This window comes from Somniosus microcephalus, chromosome 10, assembly GCF_052327205.1.
Source record: "Somniosus microcephalus isolate GS21.2 chromosome 10, FLI_Smic_1.0, whole genome shotgun sequence".
Taxonomy (NCBI): domain Eukaryota; kingdom Metazoa; phylum Chordata; class Chondrichthyes; order Squaliformes; family Somniosidae; genus Somniosus; species Somniosus microcephalus.
Window position 1 is genome coordinate 5,674,929 of NC_140996.1, and position 25,097 is coordinate 5,700,025.

Sequence of the window (25,097 nt, forward strand, 5' to 3'; positions counted from 1 at the left end):
GGGCAATTGTTTTAATAGGGATTGGGAAGGTAATTGGTGCTGTGTAATGTAGTGGGTGTACGGGTGCTGTGTGCGGGGCTCCATGACGGAGTAATCAGACACGGACTCTGAATGGAGTGGGCACACTGAGCTTAATCACCACTCATTGCTGGGAATCTTTTTTGTGCTTTTTTTATGTTCCAAATTAACCGTTTATTTAGTAATTAAACTTTAAATAAAACCATTGCCAATCAGGTTGTGAAATGTGCTTTTCTGAATTTCCAAATTTGCAACCCCCAGATAAAATGCGAGCTCATTCACTCAAAATGTCAGGAGCCACAGACATCATTTGGAGCAAGGTCACCATCACTCTCACTGAACATGTCTGGATTCTGTTGAACTCCTGCCCTCCCCTCCCCGCCCTCCCCACCCCCTCCTCTTCCTCTCCTACCCTCTTCCCTCCCCTCCTCCCTCCCCTCTTCCCTCCCCTCCTCCCTCCCCCCCCCCCCCAGTGAAAGTATCCTCTATGGCACATGAAGGAAAGTAAGACCTTGCCCTTATATTACACATTCCTCAGGACATCCACAGCCAATGAAGTACTCTTAAAGTGTAGTCACTGTTGTAATGTAGGGAATGTAGCAACCAGTTTGTGTACAGCAAGATCCCGCAAACAGCAACAGAGTAAATGACCAGAGAATCTGTTACAATGATGTTGGTTGAGGTAAAAACATTGGCCAGGACAACGGATTTAACTCCCCTGCTCCTCTTTGAAATAGTATCATGGGATCTTTTACACCCATCTGAGAGGGCAGACAGGGCCTCAGTTTAACATCTCATCCGAAAGACAGCACCTCCGACAGTGCAGCACTCCCTCAGTACTGCCCCTCCAACAGTGCGGCGCTCCCTCAGTACTGCCCCTCCAACAGTGCAGCGCTCCCTCAGTACCGCCCCTCCGACAGTGCAGTGCTCCCTCAGTACTGCCCCTCCGACAGTGCGGCGCTCCCTCAGTACTGCCCCTCCGACAGTGCAGCGCTCCCTCAGTACTGCCCCTCCGACAGTGCGGCGCTCCCTCAGTACTGCCCCTCCGACAGTGCAGCGCTCCCTCAGTACTGCCCCTCCGACAGTGCAGCACTCCCTCAGTGCTGCCCCTCCGACAGTGCAGCGCTCCCTCAGTACTGCCCCTCCGACAGTGCGGCGCTCCCTCAGTACTGCCCCTCCGACAGTGCGGCGCTCCCTCAGTACTGCCCCTCCGACAGTGCGGCGCTCCCTCAGTACTGCCCCTCCGACAGTGCAGCACTCCCTCAGTACTGCCCCTCCGACAGTGCAGCACTCCCTCAGTACTGCCCCTCCGACAGTGCAGCACTCCCTCAGTGCTGCCCCTCCGACAGTGCGGCGCTCCCTCAGTACTGCCCCTCCGACAATGCGGCGCTCCCTCAGTACTGCCCCTCCGACAGTGCAGCACTCCCTCAGTACTGCCCCTCCGACAGTGCAGCGCTCCCTCAGTACTGCCCCTCCGACAGTGCAGCGCTCCCTCAGTACTGCCCCTCCGACAGTGCAGCACTCCCTCAGTACTGCCCCTCCGACAGTGCAGCGCTCCCTCAGTACTGCCCCTCCGACAGTGCAGCACTCCCTCAGTACTGCCCCTCCGACAGTGCAGCGCTCCCTCAGTACTGACCCTCCGACAGTGCAGCGCTCCCTCAGTACTGCCCCTCCGACAGTGCAGCGCTCCCTCAGTACTGCCCCTCCGACAGTGCAGCGCTCCCTCAGTACTGACCCTCTGACAGTGCGGCGCTCCCTCAGTACTGACCCTCCGACAGTGCAGCGCTCCCTCAGTACTGACCCTCCGACAGTGCAGCGCTCCCTCAGTACTGACCCTCCGACAGTGCAGCACTCCCTCAGTACTGACCCTCCGACAGTGCAGCGCTCCCTCAGTACTGCCCCTCCGACAGTGCAGCGTTCCCTCAGTACTGCCCCTCCGACAGTGCAGCGCTCCCTCGGTACTGCCCCTCCGACAGTGCGGCGCTCCCTCAGTACTGACCCTCTGACAGTGCGGCGCTCCCTCAGTACTGACCCTCTGACAGTGCAGCGCTCCCTCAGTACTGACCCTCTGACAGTGCAGCGCTCCGTTAGGACTAGTACTGAAGTGTCAGCCTAGATTTTGTGCTGAAGTCCCTGGAGTGGGACTAAATCACACAATCTTCTGAGTACGAGAGACGAGAATGCTACCGAGTCACATGAAATATTAGGACAGGCGACCAAAAGCTTAGTCAAAGAGGTAGGTTTTGAGGAACGTCTTAAAGGCAGAGAGAGGTGGAGAGGTTTAGGGAGTGAATTCCAGAGCTTAGGGCCCATGGCCGCCAATGGTGGAGTGATTAAAATCGGGGATGCGCAAGAGGCTAGCATTGGTGGAACGCCGAGATCTCGGGGGGAATTTTGATCATTTGATGACTGCAGGAGTGAGCTTTGCCTGGAGACCCAAGGCTGAGTGCCTACTCCAAGCGCTGATCAGCAAACCCTGCCCTTAAGCCTTGTTGTCATTTATTTTTCTGTTTCGAACCATTCCAGCATTATTCATTCTGCTTAATGTTTCCCCACCACCCGAGTGTTTCCAGAATGCATCATCATGCTGGATGTTCAGATAAACAGATTGCATAATTTGTAGTCATGCGTCAAGCTTGAATCAGAGGAGACGGCTAACAGTAGCAGTGCTGTCCTGTGTGTTCAGTAGCCCAGAGCTTTAAACTGAAACGCCTTGAAATACCTTTTTGTTGCCTAGAACTGGGACTATAAGGAGTTAAGAATAGACATTTGGCATTTTAAAACTGTTTGGAAGGAAGTTACCTTGTTTACACGGTCCAGGTTTCTTGCCAGTTTAATTGTACATTTAGGATTTATAATTTGAGAGATGCCTCATTTTTAGCATCACAAATATATTTTCTTTATACTACAACATTTTATATTCATCCTTAGGATGTGGGACTCGCTGGCAAGGCCCACATTTATTGACTATCTCCAGTTAAAAAGAATGAACTTGTGTTTCTCCAGCACCTTTCACAACCCCAGGACGTCCCAAAGCGCTTCACAGCCAATGAAGTACTTGTTTGAAGTGTAGTCACTGTTGTAATGTAGGAAACGCGGCAGCCAATTTGTGCACAGCAAGCTCCCACAAACAGCAATGTGATACTGACCAGATCATCTGTTTTAGTGATGTTGGTTGAGGGAAAACATTTGGCCCCAGGACACCGGGGAGAACTCCCCCGCTCTTCCTCGAAATAGTGGCCGTGGGATCTTTTACGTCCACCTGAGAGGGCAGTTGAGTTCTCGGTTTAACATCTCCTCTGATAACCTTGAGGTATTTGCTTAATTGTATTTATTTTAGAAAACATCAAAATGTTTTGTTGCATTCATACTTAAGCACATTACAATACCAAAACGGTTGCCTTTTTGGGAAGTGAAAATGATGAACAAACAAAAAGTACTTGAGTGGCCGCGGCGATTGAGAAGTTCGAATGACTATTTGACTCATCTACCCATCACATAACAGACAGGATGGGGCAGTGGAAGAGATTTGTTAACTATTGGGAGAGAAGGATAGTAGGACCTCACCAAATGACATCATCAGAATCTGCTCAATGAAGGCTTGAAGTCAAACTCGATTAAAAGGGTATGTAATGGTTATACCGACTTTATTCACACAAGATGACTCAGTATTAGATTATTCATTGCTTTAAGACTCATAAAGAGGAATTGTAAGTTATATAAACTCATAAACTCTGCAACGTGGCACTTAACCCTTTGAGAGCTATGGATAAATTCTCTGATGAAAGGGAGCGTGGGTGAGAGTTAGGGAATCCACACTTTTTTGAAGGAACTAATCTCTCGTTGTCTTAAAGATCCCGGGCAGATCTTTTGCTTTTTCAGATAGAAAGACTTGCATTTATACAGCGCCTTTCACAACCTCAGGACATCCCAAGGCGCTTTTGAAGTGTAGTCCCTGTTGTAATGTAGGGAAACGCAGCAGCCAATTTGTGCACAGCAAGCTCCCACCAACGGCAATGAGATAAATGACCAGCTAATTTAATTTAATGATGTTGGTTGAGGGATGAATGTTGGCCCCAGGACATGAATGCAGAAAAATTCATTGATGCAACACTGGAGTGAGCAGTTGTTGTTAGCAAGAACTATGATCTACAGATGAGGGATCCTTGGTGTGTGTCGTTCTGGAGATATTTGGTAGAAGGTGACACCCAAGAATGAAGCACGCATGGCGCTGTAGCAGGAGCACGGAGAACACTGTGTCTGCCATGACACTAATTCAGAAATTAGTTGCAAAACTTCAAGAAGAGCAGAAAGATAAGGTGCAAATATTGCCGTTAATTACCAAATGGAATTATTGCAGATAGTTTCCATGGCTGGTGAGAGAATGAAAAGACTCACAATGTAAGAATGTTACTTGTATCATAGTTTAGCACAAGACTCTCATTATATTTTACTAATTAAGATGCGAGCTAACCTGAACAACTGTAAGAGTGCATGTTGTGTTCCTGCTGTTATCCAGGTGTTCTTTTACTGTTTGACAAATGTGTGAAAGGCCAGTCTGCTACCTTCCAAAGACACTAAGGACCACATGATAAAACCAATAACCGATGAAGCTTTCTGTTTGATCTCCGCACTCTTTCTGGGAAACAGCCTGCATTTATACAGCGCCTTTAATGTAGTAAAACGTCCCGAGGCGCTTCACAGAAGCAATAACCAGACAAAAATTTGGCACCGAGCCATGTAGAGAGATATTAGGGCAGATGAGGCAGGTTTTAAGGAGAGTCTTAAAAGAGGAGAGCGAGGCGGAGAGGTTTTTTGTAAAATTCGCTTATGGGATGTGGACGTCGCTGGCGCAGCCAGCACTTATTGCCCATCCCTAGTTGCCCTCGAGAAGGTGGTGGTGCGGTGCCTTCTTGAACCGCTGCAGTCCGTGTGGTGAAGGTGCTCCCACAGTGCTGTTAGGGAGGGAGTTCCAGGATTTTGACCCAGCGACGATGAAGGAACGGCCGATATATTTCCAAGTCAGGATGGTGTGTGACTTGGAGGGGAACCTGGAGGTGGTGGCGTTCCCATGCGCCTGCTGCCCTTCTGGGTGGCAGAGGTCGCGGGTTTGGGAGGTGCTGTTGAAGAAGCCTTGGCGAGTTGCTGCAGTGCATCTTGTAGATGGTACACACTGCAGCCACGGTGCGCCGGTGGTGGAGGGAGTGAATGTTTAAGGTGGTGGATGGGGTGCCGATCAAGCGGGCTGCTTTGTCCTGGAGGGAGGGAAATCCAGAGCTTAGGGCCGAGGCAGCTGAAGGTATGGAGCGAATAAAATCGGGATGGACAGTCTCTGTATCGAGAGTGAGGGCTCTCCTACGAGATCAATCTATGACATGGAAACCCAAGAAAAATCGAGAGTTTAAAAGAAAAAGCTGAGGAAACTCCAGAAGCACAAGTCCAACGCTGCAGTTAATTGTGAAGTGAGACACCGGCTACACAGCAGGTGTTAGTCAGGAACAGGTCACAGCGTGGGAGCTGCCGGCAAAGCGAGATGTTTCTTGTTTGCCCGGTACATTTCTGTGTTCCCTTGTCCGAGTAGCAATCGTCACAAATGGGTTCTGAAAGTCTTGCTGTGAAAACAACTCCACAACCCGCTGATCCCAGTTGTGTTTTCCGTTTGCACCTTAGCTAAAAAGTTGTCACACACCTTAAACGTGAGCAGCAAACATCCTTGAACTTGGAAGCAAGCAGCACTTGCGCATGTTGGCCTGAGGAAATTACACAGAATCTACAGCACAGAAACAGGCCATTCAGCCCAACTGCTCCGTGCCGGTGTTTCTGCTCCACACGAGCCTCCTCCCACCCCTCTTCATCTCACCCTATCAACATAACCCTCTCTTCCTTTCTCCCTCATGTGTTTATCCAGCTTCCCCTTAAATGTATCTCTGCTATTCGCCTCAACCACTCCCTGTGGTAGCGAGTTCCACATTCTCACCACTCTCTGGGTAAAGAAGTTTCTCCTGAATTCCCTATTGGATTTATTAGTGACTATCTTATATTTATGACCCCTAGTTTTGGTCTCCCCACACATGGAAACAGCTTCTCCACGTCGACCCTATTGGACCCTTTCATAATTTTAAAGACCCCTATCAGGTCTCCCCTCAACCTTCTCTTTCTACAGAATAGAGCCCCAGCCTGTTCAATCTTTCCTGATAGTTATAACCGCTCAGTTCTGGTTTCATCCTTGCAAATATATTTTGCACCTTCGCCAGTGTCTCTATATCCTTTTTATTAATGGAGACCAGAACTGTGCACAGTGCTCCAAGTGTGGTCTAACCAAGATATATGGAGACCAGGACTGTGCACAGTGCTCCAAGTGTGGTCTAACCGAGGTATATGGAGACCAGGACTGTGCACAGTGCTCCAAGTGTGGTCTAACCGAGGTATATGGAGACCAGGACTGTGCACAGTGCTCTAAAATGAAATGACATGAGGCTGTCCTCCCTCCCCGGATGCTGAGGTGTTTGCAAGTGATTTTTCTCACGCAGACACTGCCCCATTAATCTCTCCGCTGTGTTAGAAACCAAGGATTTGTTACACGTCAAACACTGTTATATTTTGAAAGTATCAGCCAATGGCAAACAGTAGTGAAACTATGGTCCAGAATCTGCTGCCAGATTAGCAGTGGGTTTAATGGCGCTCGCCGTTATTGATGTGTGAACCTTCCGGCAACTTGCGGCGAGGGAGAGATTCCCCCGTGAGTTGCGAATCGCCACGAGCTGCTGGACGATTTGCGCCGCTCCGCCCGTTAGCCTCGCGAAAATGGCAGCTCGCCCTCAACCTCCCCCCGAGTTTCAGGAAATTGCTGCATTTGCGCATTAATTACCCGTTAAACTCGCCGCAGGAAGTTAGGGCTGGCACTTAACGGCGTAAGGACCCTTTTAATGATGAGATTCATGATCCTGCAATGCCACTCAACTTCTCCGGCCCAGAAAGGGAACAATTGAAACTGTGGAATCTCATTCCTGCAGGTAGTAAATTGTTCTTAGAGGTTATTAAACTTAAAAAAAGTCCTACTTTTCCTTTCTGATCTATTTTCTCTCTTAATCCAATCTTTCTTTCCCTCTCTTTATTTCTCTTTCTGTACCTAATTTGACTCTAACTCACCCTATTTCCTTCTCCGTCGTTCCTCTATTTCTTTCTCAATCCTTAAATCTCATGGGTTAAGGAGTTAGACTGTTGGTCCCATCGTTCACCGAGGTCCCAGATGCCCCGTGGCCCTCATTGCGCCGGTATCAGCTCGCGCTGCCAGCAAGTTACAGAGCAAAACATTTTTGAGCTGAAGATTGAAGAGAAAAGTCTAATTGAGCTGCCCCACTCCAGCAAGATTTGGGCCAGTAAGTCAGGTTCCAAAACACCCTGGGCTAGAAATTTGTTATAGCCAAGGAATGGGCCGTGTTTAGACTAAAAAAACGGGTGAAAATTGTCTAGACTGCACACAAAATTCATCCTCCTCATTAAAATGATTGCAGTCATGATTCTGACCTAAAAACCCAAGCTCATTGGCGTTACACTGAAAAGATGGACCAATATTGGGTGTAGCCTAAACTCAAGTAATGATTGCCACACTGCTTAAAGGGGCGGAACACTGATGCAGCAGCACCTCGTTCTCAGCATTGTTTGGTGTGCAGCTGCTTCAACAATCATAACAAGAAGGACAAGGAGAAGGAGCACTTATTTACAAATCCTGATGGCAGATCACTGCCCCATGGAGAGAGCCTGGAGGTTTTCAATTTGGGCAGCACGGTGGCATAGTGGTTAGCACTGTTGTCTCACAGCGCCAGGGACCCAGGTTCGAATCCGGCCTCGGGTGACTGTCTGTGTGGAGTTTGCACATTCTCCCCGTGTTTGCGTGGGTTTCCTCCGGGTGCTCCGGTTTCCTCCCACAGTCCAAAGATGTGCGGGTTAGGTTGATTGGCTATGATAAATTGACCCTTAGTGTTAGGGGGATTAAATACGTGGGGTTACAGGGATAGGGTGGGATATGTGTTGGTGTACGGGGATCGGGTGGGATATGTGTCAGTGCAGGCTCGATGGGCCGAAATGGCCTCTATCTGCACTGTGTGGGTTTCTGTGATTCTGTGAATTGAAGCTTTAGAGGAATTGTTTTTGGTGGTGGATGGAAGGTGGCGGTCCTGTACCCACCAACTGGCTGGAGGCCCTCACCACGAGTCTGCCGCACTATGTGGAGGGAGGTAGCGCAGCACGTCACGGGCAGCACTGTGGTCCCCAGGACCCACACCCAGTGCAGGAAGAAGTTTAACAACCTCACACGGGTGGTCAGGGTGAGTGAAGGCTTCAACAAATGCGAGATACCACCATCTGTACCACAAGCTGCACACACTGCTCAATGCACCACACCCCCAGCACTCACCCACCAACAATCTCTACCTAGCAGCACTCATACCCACAACTCACACCTTGCACACAATGACAGCTATTCAACAATGGCAGGCAAAAGGGTCATTAGTTATTAGAATTCATGTCATATGTGTGATATGTTTAGAGATAAATGTATTAATGGTGTTTGGAATATTTTGTGATCTCTCTCATTTCACCTTTGCGCCCAGGAGGACGCTGTGATAAGCCATGAGTCAGGGATGGTATGATGGGGATGTGGTGAGCTACGGGGATCTGGGGTTTCATTCATTCAAATCGCAGTCTGATGAGCCGGTCACGGACAGCCTGTCTAGAAGGCCGATTGCCTCACTGCCTCCTCCCTCCCTCCTGTTCCTCCTCTCCCTCGTTCTCCCCCTGAGGTGGTCCCGTAATCCCTGCTGGCAAGGGCTACACCCTCACAACAGCCAAGTTGTGGAGCATGCATGAAATGGGACACCCACTCTGGCGAGTACTGGAGGGCTCCTGCCGAGCGGTCAAGGCAGCGTAACCGTTGCTTCAATAAGCTGATGGTCTGCTCAGTGATGTTCCTGGTGGCAACATGGCTGTCATTATATGAGTGCTGGGCACGAGTGTTGGGGTTGCAGATGGGAGTCATGAGCCAGGTGGAGAGCGGATAGCCCTTGTCTCCGAGCAGCCAGCCGCGAGCTTGATGTGGTGGCTGGAAGAGTGCTGGCGCAGCATGAAGGCATCGTGGCTGCTGCCAGGATAGCGGGCATTGACATTGAGGATTCGCTGTGTGTGGTCGCACACCAAGTGTGCATTGAGTGAGTGAGTGATTTTTAGCAAGTGTTGTACTTTGAAGCCTTTCGAAAATAATGAGGGAGTTCTGTAGTTGCAAGATCACTCCCTGATACCTTGAAATTGCTAAGGAAAATTCATCCAGTAGCAGGAAGTAGCACACGGCCACTCAAACTTCAAAACCCTGACAGGTGCGAGTGATTGGTGCTGCTCACCGCCTCGACCTGTTGGTGTTTTCTCCAGCTGGTAATCACATTGGCTAAAACGAAGTTGGGAGCTTGGGCGTCCAGTGAGCGTTGCACACTCACTGACGTCACGATCTCCATCATGGCGAGCTCCCTGGCGATCGAGGTTACTGGCAGCGCTCCCGACACCACCGATATGGTGTGCGGCGCTGGAACTGGCATCAGCCGTTGTTACAGCTGTCAACAGTACTTTAGCACCAGCACTAATGCAGCACGAATTTCTCCCCCCCCGCCCCACCCCACCCCCTGTGTTCTACATTCGGCACATCTTGAAGAAAACAATAAGGGAGAAAAATTGGGTCGCAACCCCGCACCGGAAATTGAATGGTAGTGCCCCAAGCAGGAGACGTGGCGCTACTGGAAGCGCGCCCCCTCCCTCTTGGGGCGCTACCATTCAATATTGCGGTGCTACGTGCAACAGCGCCACGTACGTTGGCATGTAGCGCTGCGGTACTACAGGCCTCCCTCCCCTCATTAAAGGGGAGGGGCCTAGCGCAGTGTGCACGGGGGTCCTGCTGGACCACCAGGGAGTGGGGTACCGGCAAAAGAGCCCGGCACTCGAGAGGAGCACCGGGCTGACCGATCGCAGCCGGCACCCCGCAGGAGGAGGCGAGAGGGGGCAGGAGCTGGCAGGCGGCCCAAAAAAAAATGGCCACCCAGCACCTGCCTTTTCATTTGCGCCGCCCCGGCTGAAAACACGGCACCCTGACCCTGTCGGTCACAGCGTCCGCTGGTAGGTCAGGGGGCGCGAGCGGGATGCTGTGCACAGTGATGACCTCATTGCCAGAGGTGCAGAATTTCGCGGGAGGCGTTAGTGGCGTCGCGCCTGGGCGCCCCGTTTAACAGGAGACGCAAAGCAACCCAATTTTTCCCCCTCGTGTTTTAGGTAGTTATTGGATAAAACAGCTGAACTCAGTGCATGCACAGGTGGAGTACTTTTGAAAAGGGGAATCATTAACTATACACATCTTTCTGTTGACTCTTTACAGGTAAAGTTGCCATCAAGAAAGAAGAACTTCAGAAATATCATAATCGAGATACCTGGTTCCCACTGCAGCCAGTAGATGCTGATTCAGAAGTTCAGGTGAGTTCAGTTGTGTGACTAACGTAAGGGAAATAGAAAGAAAGACTTGCATTTCTATAGCGCCTTTCGCAACCTCAGGATGTCGCAAAGCGCTTTACAGCCAATGAAGTACTTTTGAAGTGCAGTCACTGTTGTAATGTAGAAAAACGTGGCAGCCAATTTGCGCACAGCAAGACCCCACAAACAGCAATGTGATAATGACCAGAGAATCTGTTTTTGTAGTGACGTTGGTGAAATATTGGCCAGGATACCAGGGAGAACTCCCCTGCTCTTCTTTGAAATAGTGGCCGTCGGATCTTTTACATCCACCTGAGCGAGCAGACGGGGCCTCGGTTCAACATGTCATCCGAGAGACGGCACCTCCGACAGTGTGGCACTCCCTCAGCACTGCACTGGAGTGTCAACCTGGATTTTGTGCTCAAGTCTCCGGAGTGGGACTTGAACCTTTTGACTCAGAGGCGAGGGCGAGACCCACTGAGCCACAGCTGACACAATGCAACAGATCTGAAACACTGAAATTCTCAAATTGAGGCAATATCGCCTGTAGTATTGCTCCCAGTGAGTTGGAGTGTCTGCTATTGTAGGGGAGGAGTCACATCCTCAATGAGAGCCGTTAAAAAAAAAGTGCAAAATATCAGCTTGAGCGGTGAAGTAAGTGTTTTCTGGTTGGCTCCTGGAAAATAAACAGTGTTTCCCTCACCCACTGCAGGTACATCAATAAACTTGCTCTCCTAATATACCTCTTCAAATGAATAAATCTTTGCATAATAATAATAAATATTTCAAGATATTTTTCAAGATTTTCCAAGATATTAAGTGGAACTGATAGGGTCGATAGAGAGAAACTATTTCCGCTGGTTGGGGAGTCTAGTACTAGGAGCAGAGTCTAAAAATTAGAGCCAGACCTTTCAGGAGTGAAATTAGGAAACACTTCTACACACAAAGGGTGGTAGAAGTTTGGAACTCTCTACCACAAATGGCAATTGACGCGAGATCAATTGTTAATTTTAACTCGGAGATTGATAGCTTTTTGTTAACCAAAGGTATTAAGGGATATGGGCCAAAGGCGGGTAGATGGAGTTAGGTCGCAGATCAGCCATGATCTCATTGAACGGCGGAGCAGGCTCGAGGGGCTCGATGGCCTCCTCCTGTTCCTATATCTCACAGTGAGAAGCAGTGTAGGAAAAAATCTGCATGGTCTGACTGGAGAATGCTCAATAAAGATTGTGGCCTCGAAAGTCGAGAGCGCCCATTTTTTGGGCGTTCGGTGGGGGTGCAGGGGGAGGGTCGAGAGAGGCGGAGGTGGGGCTAGGGGTTGGAAGAAGCGATCTGGGTCTTTAATGTGGGGTCGGGAGGAGCCCTCCTGCTCGTCCCGACTCCACGTTCCGGTAAATTACTTACCTTCTTGGTCGACAGGTGACCTCTAGGGCTGGTTTCCCCGAGTGTAGTCCACGCTGGCTCTGGCTGCCTCGGGGCGAACCAGTGTTGGAACGGGGAATCGGAAGCTGGCGTTTGGCCTCTCGTTTGCATAAGAAAACACCCCAGGTGTGGATAAAGGACACCTCTTATTTGTCCTCGCCCAATATGGCGCACTTTCAGCCGGAAATGTGGGCGCCATTCCAGCCTGCCATTTTGGGGCCTTAATAGACTGCGATGCGCCTGAAAACCGGGCACTAGGCTGCTCAAAGTCTAGGACATTGGATGTTAAGAGAGGAAAAGTATTTTTTTAAACACTGACATCCACTACTTCAATGAACATAGATTTACCAAAAAAAAGCTTTTCATTCCTGTCTCTCCAATCCAGTATTTCCTATTTCTTTGTAATGTACCATCGATGGGAGTAATTTCAAGGTTATATTCCTGATGTGAAGCCTCAGTAGATGGAACCATGGATTGTAGAATCACACCTGAGGTGTTGTAGCCCTGTCTCTGGTCGGCATTCTCACCTAGAGATGCTCCACGTTCGGGAGCGGAGCCTCGATAACGCACCCCTTGGTATTGCTGCATGATTGCACAGAATTACATCGAATTTTACAGCATAGCAGCAGGCCACTCGACACAGCTGGTCTGTGCCGGCGTTTGTGCTCCACATGAGCCTCCTCCCACCCCTACCTCATCTCCCCCCGTCGAGGTGCCGCCCTGAAACAACAGTGGCAGTGTGGGGGACAGGATGAATTTCAGTGTCTACGTTCAGAAGTGAGTTTAAGGCAGTCGTCAGATTGTGGAGTTGCAGGTATCTGCAGTCAGGTGAGCCGGCATCTGCGGGGCCAGTATCCTGCACCATTGGCTGGCAGGTCGGGCCTTGGCAGGCGTTTACTGTTGGACGTTCTCCAGGTGTCAGGCTGCCAGTTGTGGCTAGGCAGTTGGACAACGTTTCACACAAAGGTAAGATGAATGACTGGGTAAAATTACCTTCGCTAGAAAATTACTGCATTGCATAAAAAAATAAAAAACGCTCAAAATATTTCAGTGATAATTTTGAAGAGATTTTTTTTTGGCTCCAGTATTTCGTTGGTTTCAACAAATAAAGAGCATGAATTCCGGAAGACTCTTCCAGCATCGGAATTACTCTTTGTCATTTTTCACCGTTTAATTTTTCTGATTATTTTCATCGCAGCAGCAGTTTGGTTTTGGGCTGAAAGAGTTTGCAAAGCGTGCAGTGTTTCCTCCCCCTCTGTCACGACAAACTGGAGATCTCTTTTAAAGAAATGGTCTTTGTGCAAAATGTGACAAGATGTCTCTGGAGTGTCGTCAGAGTGGCCACCGGGCAGAGAGTGACCACCGGGCAGGGAGTGACCACCGGGCAGAGAGTGACCACCGGGCAGAGAGTGACCACCGGGCAGAGAGTGGCCACCGGGCAGAGAGTGACCACCGGGCAGAGAGTGGCCACCGGGCAGAGAGTGGCCACCGGGCAGAGAGTGGCCACCGGGCAGAGAGTGACCACCGGGCAGGGAGTGACCACCGGGCAGAGAGTGACCACCGGGCAGGGAGTGACCACCGGGTGGCAGGGGGTGACCACCGGGCAGGGAGTGGCCACCGGGCAGGGAGTGGCCACCGGGCAGGGAGTGGCCACCGGGCAGGGAGTGACCACCGGGCAGAGGGTGACCACCGGGCAGAGAGTGACCACCGGGCAGAGAGTGACCACCGGGCCGAGGGTGACCACCGGGCAGGGAGTGACCACCGGGCAGAGAGTGACCACCGGGCAGGGAGTGACCACCAGGTGGCAGGGAGTGACCACCGGGCAGAGAGTGACCACCGGGCAGGGAGTGACCACCGGGCAGGGAGTGACCACCGGGCAGGGAGTGGCCACCGGGCAGAGGGTGACCACCGGGCAGAGAGTGACCACCGGGCAGAGAGTGACCACCGGGCAGAGAGTGACCACCGGGCCGAGGGTGACCACCGGGCAGGGAGTGACCACTGGGCAGAGAGTGACCACCGGGCAGGGAGTGACCACCGGGCAGAGGGTGACCACCGGGCAGGGAGTGACCACCGGGCACAGAGTGACCACCGGGCACAGAGTGACCACTCTGCACAACTCCATGCTATTCTCTGCTCTGTCTCACTCCCTTCATTTCCTATTTGTCTTACTCTGCCCCTCAGTTTTCTTAACTTCATGTTGCCTTGGTAAGTTTAATTAGGAAAGAAAATGTTACTGCCTGACCTTTTTTTAAAGGGCGTTTTTGACACTTCACTGTCCACCCATCCAGTCCGTTGTTGGTGTTCATCCACCTACAGGAGCAGTCTCCTTAATTTTTAATTCGTTTATGGGATGTGGGCATTGCTGGCAAGGCATTTATTGCTCATCCCTAATTGCCCTCGAGAAGGTGGCGGTGAGCCGCCTTCTTGAACTGCAGTTTGTTACAACCGAGTGACTCGCTGGGCCACTTCAGAGGGCAGTTAAGAATCAACCATGTTGGTGTGGGACTGGAGTCACCTATAGGCCCAGACCGGGTAAGGACGGCAGATTTCCTTCCCTGAAGGACACTAGTGAACCAGATGGGTTTTTACAACAATCTGATATTTTCATGGTTACCATTACTGACGCTAGTAATTATTCCAGATTTATTTAATTAACTGAATTTAAATTCCCCAGCCGCCGTGGTGGGATTTGAACTCGCGTCTCTGGATGATTAGTCCAGGCCTCTGGAATATTAGCCCAGTGACATTGGGGCAGTAATTCCTCCCCAAACGGGTGAGTACGGAAGGGGTACTCACGCGTCTGGCCGGAGGAAATGCCGGTTTTCAGCATGCACAGCGCATGCGCTGAAAACCGGCATTTCCTCTCCTCTAACCCAAGAGGTGAAGAGGCTAGCGCGTGCGCTGTAGGGGGCAGCGTGTGCGTCTTGGATTTCCTGTGTTTTGGGGGATTTGCACATGTCTAAAGGCCTCCGGTCTTTACGCTTGTAAAAAGCACACGTAAGTATTTGTTTTTACAGGTAAGTGGTGTTTTAGTGCAATTTAGAATTTTTTTTCCCACAGGTTTATTATTTTAAAGAATCTACAATAAGGTAAGTTTAGTTTCAGACCCTTTTTATTAAAAATTTATTTTTTTCAAAAAAAAATTATTGTTTAAATTATTTTTTTAAACTTATTTATACTTAATTTAATGATTGGGATGTTTTTTTAAATTTTATTTAAAGTTTAAGTAGTGTTTTGGGGTGCAGTACTTCTCATGAGTTTGACAGTTCTTACTCTCAAACTTATGAATGAAGTTTCCCCTCCCCTGATTGGCTGAACAGTGCCCACCTGATCCCAGCCGGCACATCGCACTAACTACGCCGCTGGGTCAGGTTAGCACAGCGCGCCGACATCAGAACCGGGCCACTGACAGGAAATCCACTGCGGGCCAGGTTTCAGATGTCGGCGCGCAGGGTAAGTGCACATCGGGGGCTTGCACGCGCGGCAAGCCCCCGACACCAAGTTCTGGGCCATTACCACTACCGTTATCCCGTGTACCCGCCCCATTCCCGTCTCCCTTTATTCCCCTTTCCCTCAGCCACCTATCCAATCTTTATCAAATGTATGGTCTCTGCTCCAATCACTATCTCCAGTAGTGAATTCCATAGCCTCGCAACCCTCCCTGTGAATAGGTTTCTCCTGCTCACTGTCCTAAATCTCCTACACGTAATCTTATATCCTATGTTCCTTTGTTCTAGACTCCTCAATGATTGTAAACAGTGTGTATCTATCTACTCTGCCCCATCCCTTCATAAATTTAAACACCTGTCAAATCATCCCTTAATCTCCTCTGCACTAGTGAAAAAGGCTCTAATTTTTTCACATCTTTCTTTGTATTAATATTTCCTTACATCAGGCAGCATCCCAGTGAATCCGGGTTGTACCCTCTCTATTCCCTCAATATCCTTCCTATAGCGTGGAGCCGAAAACAGATCAAAGTGCTCCAACTGTGGTCTTACAAAGATTTTATATAAATTCACCGTTACATCTGGACTTTTAAAGTCACAACCTCTCGCCATTATTCCCAATATTCCATTTATGACAATCTGACAGTTTCAAGCTCACTTTTACTGAGACCAGCTTTTCATTCTCATGTTTTTAAAAAACTGAATTCAGATTTTCTATCTGTCATGGGTGGGATTTCAACTCACGTTCTCTGGATTACTCGTCCAGTAACATAACCACTACATCACCGTACCTGACGTTTCACTGCAGTACAGAGGGAGCGCTGCACTGTCGGAGGGGCAGTACTGAGGGAGCGCTGCACTGTCGGAGGGGCAGTACTGAGGGAGTGCTGCACGGTCAGAGGGGCAGTACTGAGGGAGTGCCGCACTGTCGGAGGGGCAGTACTGAGGGAGCGCTGCACTGTCGGAGGGGCAGTACTGAGGGAGCGCTGCACTGTCGGAGGGGCAGTACTGAGGGAGTGCTGCACGATCGGGGGGCAGTACTGAGGGAGCGCCGCACTGTCGGAGGGGCAGTACTGTGGGAGCGCAGCACTGTCGGAGGGGCAGTACTGAGGGAGCGCCGCACTGTTGGAGGGGCAGTACTGAGGGAGCGCCGCACTGTCGGAGGGGCAGTACTGAGGGAGTGCTGCACTGTCAGAGGGGCAGTACTGAGGGAGTGCTGCACTGTCAGAGGGGCAGTACTGAGAGAGTGCTGCACTGTCGGAGGTGCCATCTTTCGGGTGAGACGGTAAACCAAGGCTCCCTCTGCTCTCTCAGGTGGACGTAAAAGGTCCCATGGCCACTGTTTCGATGACGATCAGGGGAGTTCTCCCCAGTGCCCTGGGCCAACATTTATCCCTCAACCAACATCACCAAAACAGATTAACTTGAGTAAATCGGCTGCCGTATTTCCTTACACAAGAACAGTGACAGCATTACAAAATTAATTGATTGGCTGTGAAGTGTTTTGCGAGATCCTGAGGATGTGAAAGGCATTGTATATATAAATGCAAGTCCTTTTTAGAAATTACATTTCAGAGGGCAGTCACAGTATTTTCTTGATGCAGGTGAGTTGCTCATTGTGTAACTCTACATTATGGTAACTATTTCAGGGCAAAGTTCACCTGGAGCTGAGACTGAGTGAAGTCATCACTGACAGTGGGAACATTTGCCATAAGTTGGCAACACGGTAAGACCAGTTCTATTTTGTATCCTAGAGACCTGTCCTCGTGCAGTATCGATCATTCAGTGAGATTTGCTGTGTGATTGTAGCATTTACTGCAGATGAAAGCTCAGTATAGTTCTTTGCGAGAAAACTATTGGTGCTTGACACCCAAAAACTTCCTTCCTCCTGGGGTCCCATCAGCCTCTACAATCCCTCCTTGCTCCAGGGGACAGAGAATGACTCGAAAAGTTCAAACAGATAGGAACAGGAGGAGGCCATTCAGCCCCTCGAGCCTGTTCCGCCATTCAATTAGATCATGGCTGACCTGTACCTTAACTCCATTTACCCGTCTTGGTTCCGTAACCCTAGGGCACCAGAAGATTAATTTTAATCTCTTGCTAGATTCTTGTAGAACTGTTGATTCAATATCTCATTGAAATGTATAAAATTCTTAGAGGGCTTGACAGGGTAGATGCTGGGAGGATGTTTCCCTGGCTGGGGTGTCTAGAACCAGGGGTCACAGTCTCAGGATAAGGGGTCGGCCATTTAGGACTGAGATGAGGAGAAATTTCTTCACTCAGAGGGTGGTGAATCTTTGGAATTCTCTGCCTCAGAGGGCTGTGGAGGCTCAGTCGCTGAGTATATTCAAGGCTGAGATCGATAGATTTTTGGACTCTAGGGGAATTAAGGGATATGGAGATTGGGCGGGAAAGGGGAGATGAGGCAGAAGTTCAGCCATGATCTTATTGAATGGCGGAGTAGGCTCGAGGGGCCTCCTGCTCCTAATTCTTGTGTTCTAGATGGTCAATGGGTGAAGTGACAAACTGCTGTTGGTTTGTGCTGTAACCTTTATTGAAGGTGCTGATTGTAGTGTGCTCCAAGACTGCAAGTCTCCCAGAGTCAGCCGTGTAATCAATGTCACACGCACCTCTCTGTAAAATGCTTTCTGGCTCGCTCCCAAGAAGCCAGTGATAGCGTGGATTTACTGCATTAAGTCAGTGTACAGAAACATATTACAGGATAGACACAGATGGGGAAGGTCATTGACCTCATCGTAGCTCATTCATCCAGAAAGAACACAGTGGGCGGTTAGAATGTGAAAGCAACCATTCCTGAAGCAGCGCACAACAATCCTTGCAAAAGAGAATGAGAGAGTTGGTTTAAAAAGAGAAATATTAAAGGGTATGTGGATCGAGCAGGAGTGGGATTAGACTGGGTGGGATATTAAAGGGTACGGGGAGTGAGGGGGAGAGTGGGATTAGACTGGGTGGGATATTAATGGGTGCGGGGAGTGAGGGGGAGAGTGAGATTAGACTGGGTGGGATAGACTTGATCATGGATTTTCTTTGTTAGTTTTGACAAAAGAAAAGCTGGAAATTGCCCCTCGCGTGTGTTCATAGAAACATAGAAGATAGGAGCAGGAGTAGGCCATTCGGCCCCTCGAGCCTGCTCCGCCATTCAATGCGATTATGGCTGATCATCCAAATTCAGTACCCGGTCCCTGCTTTCTCCCCATACCCCTTGATCCCTTTAGCCTTAAGAAATATATCCAACTCCTTCTTGAATATATTTAATGAACTGGCCTCCACCGCCTTCTGTGGTAGAGAGTTCCACATGTTCACCACTCTCTGGGTGAAGAAATTCCTCCTCATTTCTGTCCTAAATGGCCTACCCTTTATCCTTAGACTGTGACCCTTGGTTCTGGACTCCCCGACCATCGGGAACATCCTTCCTGCATCTAGTCTGTCCAGTCCTGTCAGAATTTTAAACGTTTCAATGAGATCCCCTCTCATTCTTCTAAACTCCAGCGAGTACAAGCCCAATCGACCCAATCTCTCCTCATACGTCATTCCTGCCATCCCAGGTATCAGCCTGGTGAATCTTCGCTGAACTCCTTCCATGGCAAGAACATCCTTCCTCAGATAAGGCGACCAAAACTGCACACAATACTCAAGATGTGGTCTCACCAAGGCCCTGTACAACTGCAGCAAGACATCCTTGTTCCTGTACTCAAACCCTCTCGCTACGAAGGCCAACATACCATTTGCCTTCTTAACCGCCTGCTGCACCTGCATGCTTACCTTCAGCGACTGGTGCACAAGGACACCTAGGTCTCGTTGCACTTCCCCTTCTCCCAATCTATTGCCATTTCAATAATAATCTGCCTTCCTGTTTTTGCCACCAAAGTGGACAACCTCACATTTATCCACGTTATATTGCATCTGCCATGTTTCTGCCCAATCACCCAACATGTCCAAATCATCCTGGAGTTTCTCGACATCCTCCTCACAGCACACACGCCCACCCAGCTTTGTGTCGTCTGCAAATTTGGAGATATTACATCTAGTTCCCTTGTCTAGATCATTAATATATATTGTGAATAGCTAGGGTCCAAGGACCGATCCCTGCGCTACCCCACTAGTCACTGCCTGCCACTCGGAAGAGGACCCGTTTATTCCAACTCTTTGCTTTCTGTCTGCCTACCAGTTCTTTATCCAAATCAATACCTTGCCCCCAATCCCATGTGCCTTAACTTTACACGCTAATCTCTTATGCGGGACCTTATCGAAGGCCTTCTGAAAGTCCAGATACACCACATCCACTGGTTCTCCCTTATCTATTTTACCAGTTACATCCTCAAAAAATTCCAGTAGATTAGTCAAGCACCTTTTGTGAATCCATGTTGACTTTGTCCGATCCTGTCACTGTTTTCCAAGTGCTCTGCTATTACATCTTTTATAATGGACTCTAGCATTTTCCCCACTACCGATGTCAGGCTTACCGGTCTGTAATTCCCCGTTTTCTCTCTACCACCTTTTTTGAATAGTGGGGTAACATTAGCTACTCTCCAATCCATGGGTACTGTTCCAGATTCCATCGAATGTTGGAAGATGATCAGCAGTGTATCTACTATTTCTAGGGCCACTTCCTTAAGTACCCTAGGATGTAGATTATCAGGCCCTGGGGATTTATCGGCCTTCAATCCCATCAATTTCCCTAACACCATTTCCCTACAAATACTGATTTCTTTCAGTTCCTCCCTTTCATCAGACCCTATGTTCCCTCGCATCTCTGGGAGGTTATTTGTGTCCTCCTTTGTGAAGACAGAACCAAAATATGTATTTAGTTGGTCCGCCATTTCTTTGTTCCCCATTATAAATTCCCCTGATTCTGACTGCAAGGGACCTATGCTTGACTTCACCAATCTTTTTCTCTTCACATATCTATAAAAGCTTTTACAGTCAGTTTTTATGTTCCCTGCAAGCTTACTCTCATTCTATTTTCCCTTTCTTAATTAATCCCTTTGTCCTCCTTTGGTGAATCCTAAATTGCTCCCAATCCTCAGGATTATTGCTTTTTCTGGCCAATTTATATGTCCTCTCCTTGGAGCTTATGCTATCCCTAATTTCCCTTGTTAGCCACGGTTGAGTCACCTTTCAGTATTTGTAAAACTGACCATAAATCTACGAGTTTGTAGGAGTTTAAGACAAACTTGTGATTCATTTCCTCCCAGTTTAAGAATAAGTTCCAGTGCTCCCAGTGTGTAGAGGGGCACCTCCGCACTTCACAGGACAATGGATAGTGAACCGGCGGCGGGGGGGAATATAGGCAACAGAGCATCTAGGAGGGGGCGAAAGCATGATTGAAGGGAAGGGTCTTTAAGAGGCATTTGCAAGCAGGGAGGGAGGTAAGAAGCTGGAAAAGCTGAGGGAGGGGTTAGAGCAGAGGCATAGAAAGGAAGGATCAATGACCGAAGCTGCAATTATACAAAACCTTCCGTGACAGGACATTTCAACCCCCTAACAGCCAGTTAATTACTTGTTGAAGCGCAGTCACTATCGTCTTGTAGGGAAACGCAGCAGCCAGTTTGCGCACAGCAAGGTCCTGCAAACAACAATGAGATAAATGGTCAGTTGATCTGTTTTTGTTGGTGTTGGTTGAGGAATAAGTGTTGGTCAGGTCACCGGGAGAACTCTCCTGCTATTTGAACAGTGCCATTGGGATCCACCATCTTTCAGATGAGGCGTTAAACCGAGGCCCCCCCTGCCCTCTCAGGTGGAAGTAATAGATTCCAAGGCAGTACTTCGAAGAGCAGGGGAGTTCTCCCCGGGGTCCTGGGGCCAATATTTATCTCTCAACCAACATCACTACAACAGGTGATCTGGTCATTATCACATTGCTGTTTGTGGGAGCTTGCTGTGCACAAATTGGCTGCCGTGTTTCCTACATTACAACAGTGACTACACTTCAAAAAGTACTTCATTGGCTGTAAAGCACTTTGGGACGTCCTGAGGTGGTGAAAGGCGCTGGAGAAATGCGAGTTCATGGGGACTTTGTGTGTACATGATTGACAGTGAAAGTAATGTGCTGTCAAAATGCACAAACCCAACCATTTTAAAAATGACAAACACAAGTGTTTAAAACTAAAGAAAAGACACCATCACATTTTTTTGCTGAGTGCCCCCTTTGAAATGAAAAAAAAAAGCCTTTTCCCAGCTGAATACCCGGTCATTATCCGAGTTGTGTAAAGCCCTGTCAGTATATCCAGAGGGACTGGATACAGTGCTGACAAACACAAGGACTTCAAACACATGCAAGATATGAAACAAGTACTAACTTGTTCAGAGAAGCTGCGTGAAGCTCTCATTTTTGTGGGAAGGAAATATTTATTTGGCTCCTGTTGAAAGGACACTGGAAATTATACAACAGTTTCCTCATTGGGAATTCTCCACATCCTTCCATGCCTTAAATCACAATTTTGAGCCCTTGTTCAGCGTGAAATGAAGTCTATCTTCAGCTGGCTTGTAACAGGACTCACGTGTCAAGTTGAGCAGTTTACTGTACCAGTGGGCCACATGAATCAGGAGCTGTTACAGTACGTCATGTTCTTTCAGCAGATTGATGGCTCGCTTTAGATCAGCCCACCAACCTGTCGCTTCAGCCAATAGAATCGGGGCTCAATTCATTTCTCACTTGTCCCTTCACTTTCTCAATCCCCTGCCTCCCCTCCACACTCGCACACTCGCACACACACTCGCAAACACACTCACTGTCACACACACACTCTCACTCTCGCACACACTCGCAAACACACTCACTGTCTCACACACACACTCGCAAACACACTCACTGTCACGCACACACACTCGCAAACACTCCCTGTCACACTCACACTCGCACACACACTCGCAAACACACTGTCACACACACACACTCGCAAACACACTCACTGTCACACACACACTCGCAAACACACTCACTGTCCAACACACACTCGCAAACACACTCACTGTCACACTCACACTCGCAAACACACACACTCGCAAACACACTCACTGTCACACACACACACTCGCACACACACTCGCAAACACACTCACTGTCACACACACACACTTGCACGCACACTCACAAACACACTCACTGTCACACTCACACTCGCACACACACTCGCAAACACACACACTCGCAAACACACACTCGCACTCGCAAACACACTCGCAAACACACTTGCAAACACACACTCGCAAACACACACACTCGCAAACACACTCACTGTCACACACACACTCGCAAACACACTCACTGTCACACACACACTCGCAAACACACTCACTGTCACACACTCGCAAACACACTCACTCGCACTCGCACACTCGCAAACACACTCACTGTCCAACACACACTCGCAAACACACTCACTGTCCAACACACACTCACAAACACACACACTGTCACACACACACTCGCAAACACACTCACTGTCACACACACACTCGCAAACACACTCACTGTCACACACACACTCGCAAACACACTCACTATCCAACACACACTCGCAAACACACTCGCAAACACACTCACTGTCACACACACACTTGCAAACACACTCACTGTCCAACACACACTCGCAAACACACTCACTGTCACACTCACACTCGCAAACACACACACTCGCAAACACACTCACTGTCACACACACACACTCGCACACACACTCGCAAACGCACTCACTGTCACACACACACACTTGCACACACACTCACAAACACACACTGTCACACTCACACTCGCACACACACTCGCAAACACACTCACTGTCACACACACTCGCAAACACACACATTCGCAAACACACACTCGCACTCGCAAACACACTCGCAAACACACACACTCGCAAACACACTCGCAAACACACACACTCGCAAACACACTCGCAAACACACTCACTGTCACACACACACTCGCAAACATACTCACTGTCACACACACACTCGCAAACACACTCACTGTCACACACTCGCAAACACACTCACTCGCACTCGCACACTCGCAAACACACTCACTGTCCAACACACACTCGCAAACACACTCACTGTCCAACACACACTCACAAACACACACACTGTCACACACACACTCGCAAACACACTCACTGTCACACACACACTCGCAAACACACTCACTGTCCAACACACACTCGCAAACACACTCGCAAACACACTCACTGTCACACACACACTCGCAAACACACACACTCGCAAACACACACACTCGCAAACACACTCACTGTCTCACACACACACTCGCAAACACACTCGCAAACACACTCACTGTCACACACACACTCACAAACACACTCACTGTCACACACACACTCACTGTCACACACTCACAAACACACTCGCAAACACACTCACGGTCACACACACACTGTCACACACACTCACACTCGCAAACTCACAGACTCGCAAACACACTCACTGTCCAACACACACTCGCAAACACACTCGGAAACACACTCACTGTCACACACACACTCGCAAACACACTCACTGTCCAACACACACTCGCAAACACACTCACTGTCACACACACACTCGCAAACACACTCATTGTCACACACACACTCGCAAACACACTCACTGTCACACACACACTCACTGTCACAGACACACTCGCAAACACACTCGCAAACACACTCACTGTCATACAAGCACACTCACACTCGTGCACACACATACACACTCACGCACTCTCTCGCATACACACTCACGCACTTTCGCACACACTCATGCGCACTCTCTTGTGCATACACTCACGCATTCTCTCGTGCACACACTCACACACACTCTCGTGCACACCCTCGTGCACACACACACACACTCTCGCACACAGTCACGCACTCTCTCGGTGCTGCCCATCCAACACTGCAGCGCTCTCTCAGTACTGCCCCTCCGACAGTGCAACGCTCCCTCAGTACTGCCATCCGACAGTGCAGCGCTCCCTCAGTACTGCCCCTTCGACAGTGCAGCACTCCCTCAGTACTGCCCCTCCGACAGTGCAGCGCTCCCTCAGTACTGCCCCTCCGACAGTGCAGCGCTCCCTCAGTACTGCCCCTCCGACAGTGCAGCACTCCCTCAGTACTGCCCCTCCGACAGTGCAGCGCTCCCTCAGTACTGCCCCTTCGAAAGTGCAGCGCTCCCTCAGTACTGCCCCTTCGACAGTGCTGCGCTCACTCAGTACTGACCCACCGACAGTGCAGTGCTCCCTCAGTACTGCCCCTCCGACAGTGCAGCACTCCCTCAGTACTGCCCCTCCGACAGTGCGGTGCTCCCTCAGTCCTGCCCCTCCGACAGTGCAGCGCTCCCTCAGTACTGCCCCCCCGACAGTGCGGTGCTCCCTCAGTCCTGCCCCTCCGACAGTGCGGCGCTCCCTCAGTACTGCCCCTCCGACAGTGCGGCGCTCCCTCAGTACTGCCCCTCCAACAGTGTGCCGCTCCCTCAGTACTGCCCCTCCGACAGTGCAGCGCTCCCTCAGTACTGCCCCTCCGACAGTGTGGCGCTCCCTCAGTACAGCCCCTTCGACAGTGCGGCGCTCCCTCAGTACTGCCCCTCCGACAGTGCGGCGCTCCCTCAGTACTGCCCCTCCGACAGTGCAGCACTCCCTCAGTACTGCCCCTCCGACAGTGCGGCACTCCCTCAGTACTGCCCCCCCGACAG

At 49.8% G+C, this 25,097-nt stretch overlaps 1 protein-coding gene across 1 annotated transcript in view; it reads left to right on the plus strand.

Annotated features, from left to right (window-relative positions):
• The window catches only part of rasa3 (RAS p21 protein activator 3), a 135,152-nt gene that overhangs the window by 29,407 nt on the left and 80,648 nt on the right, over nt 1-25,097 (plus strand). The window contains exons 3-4 of the mRNA XM_085998364.1: nt 10,433-10,527; nt 17,042-17,118. Coding sequence (XP_085854490.1) covers nt 10,433-10,527; nt 17,042-17,118 — 172 coding nt within the window. The remainder of the gene's footprint in view (nt 1-10,432; nt 10,528-17,041; nt 17,119-25,097) is intronic.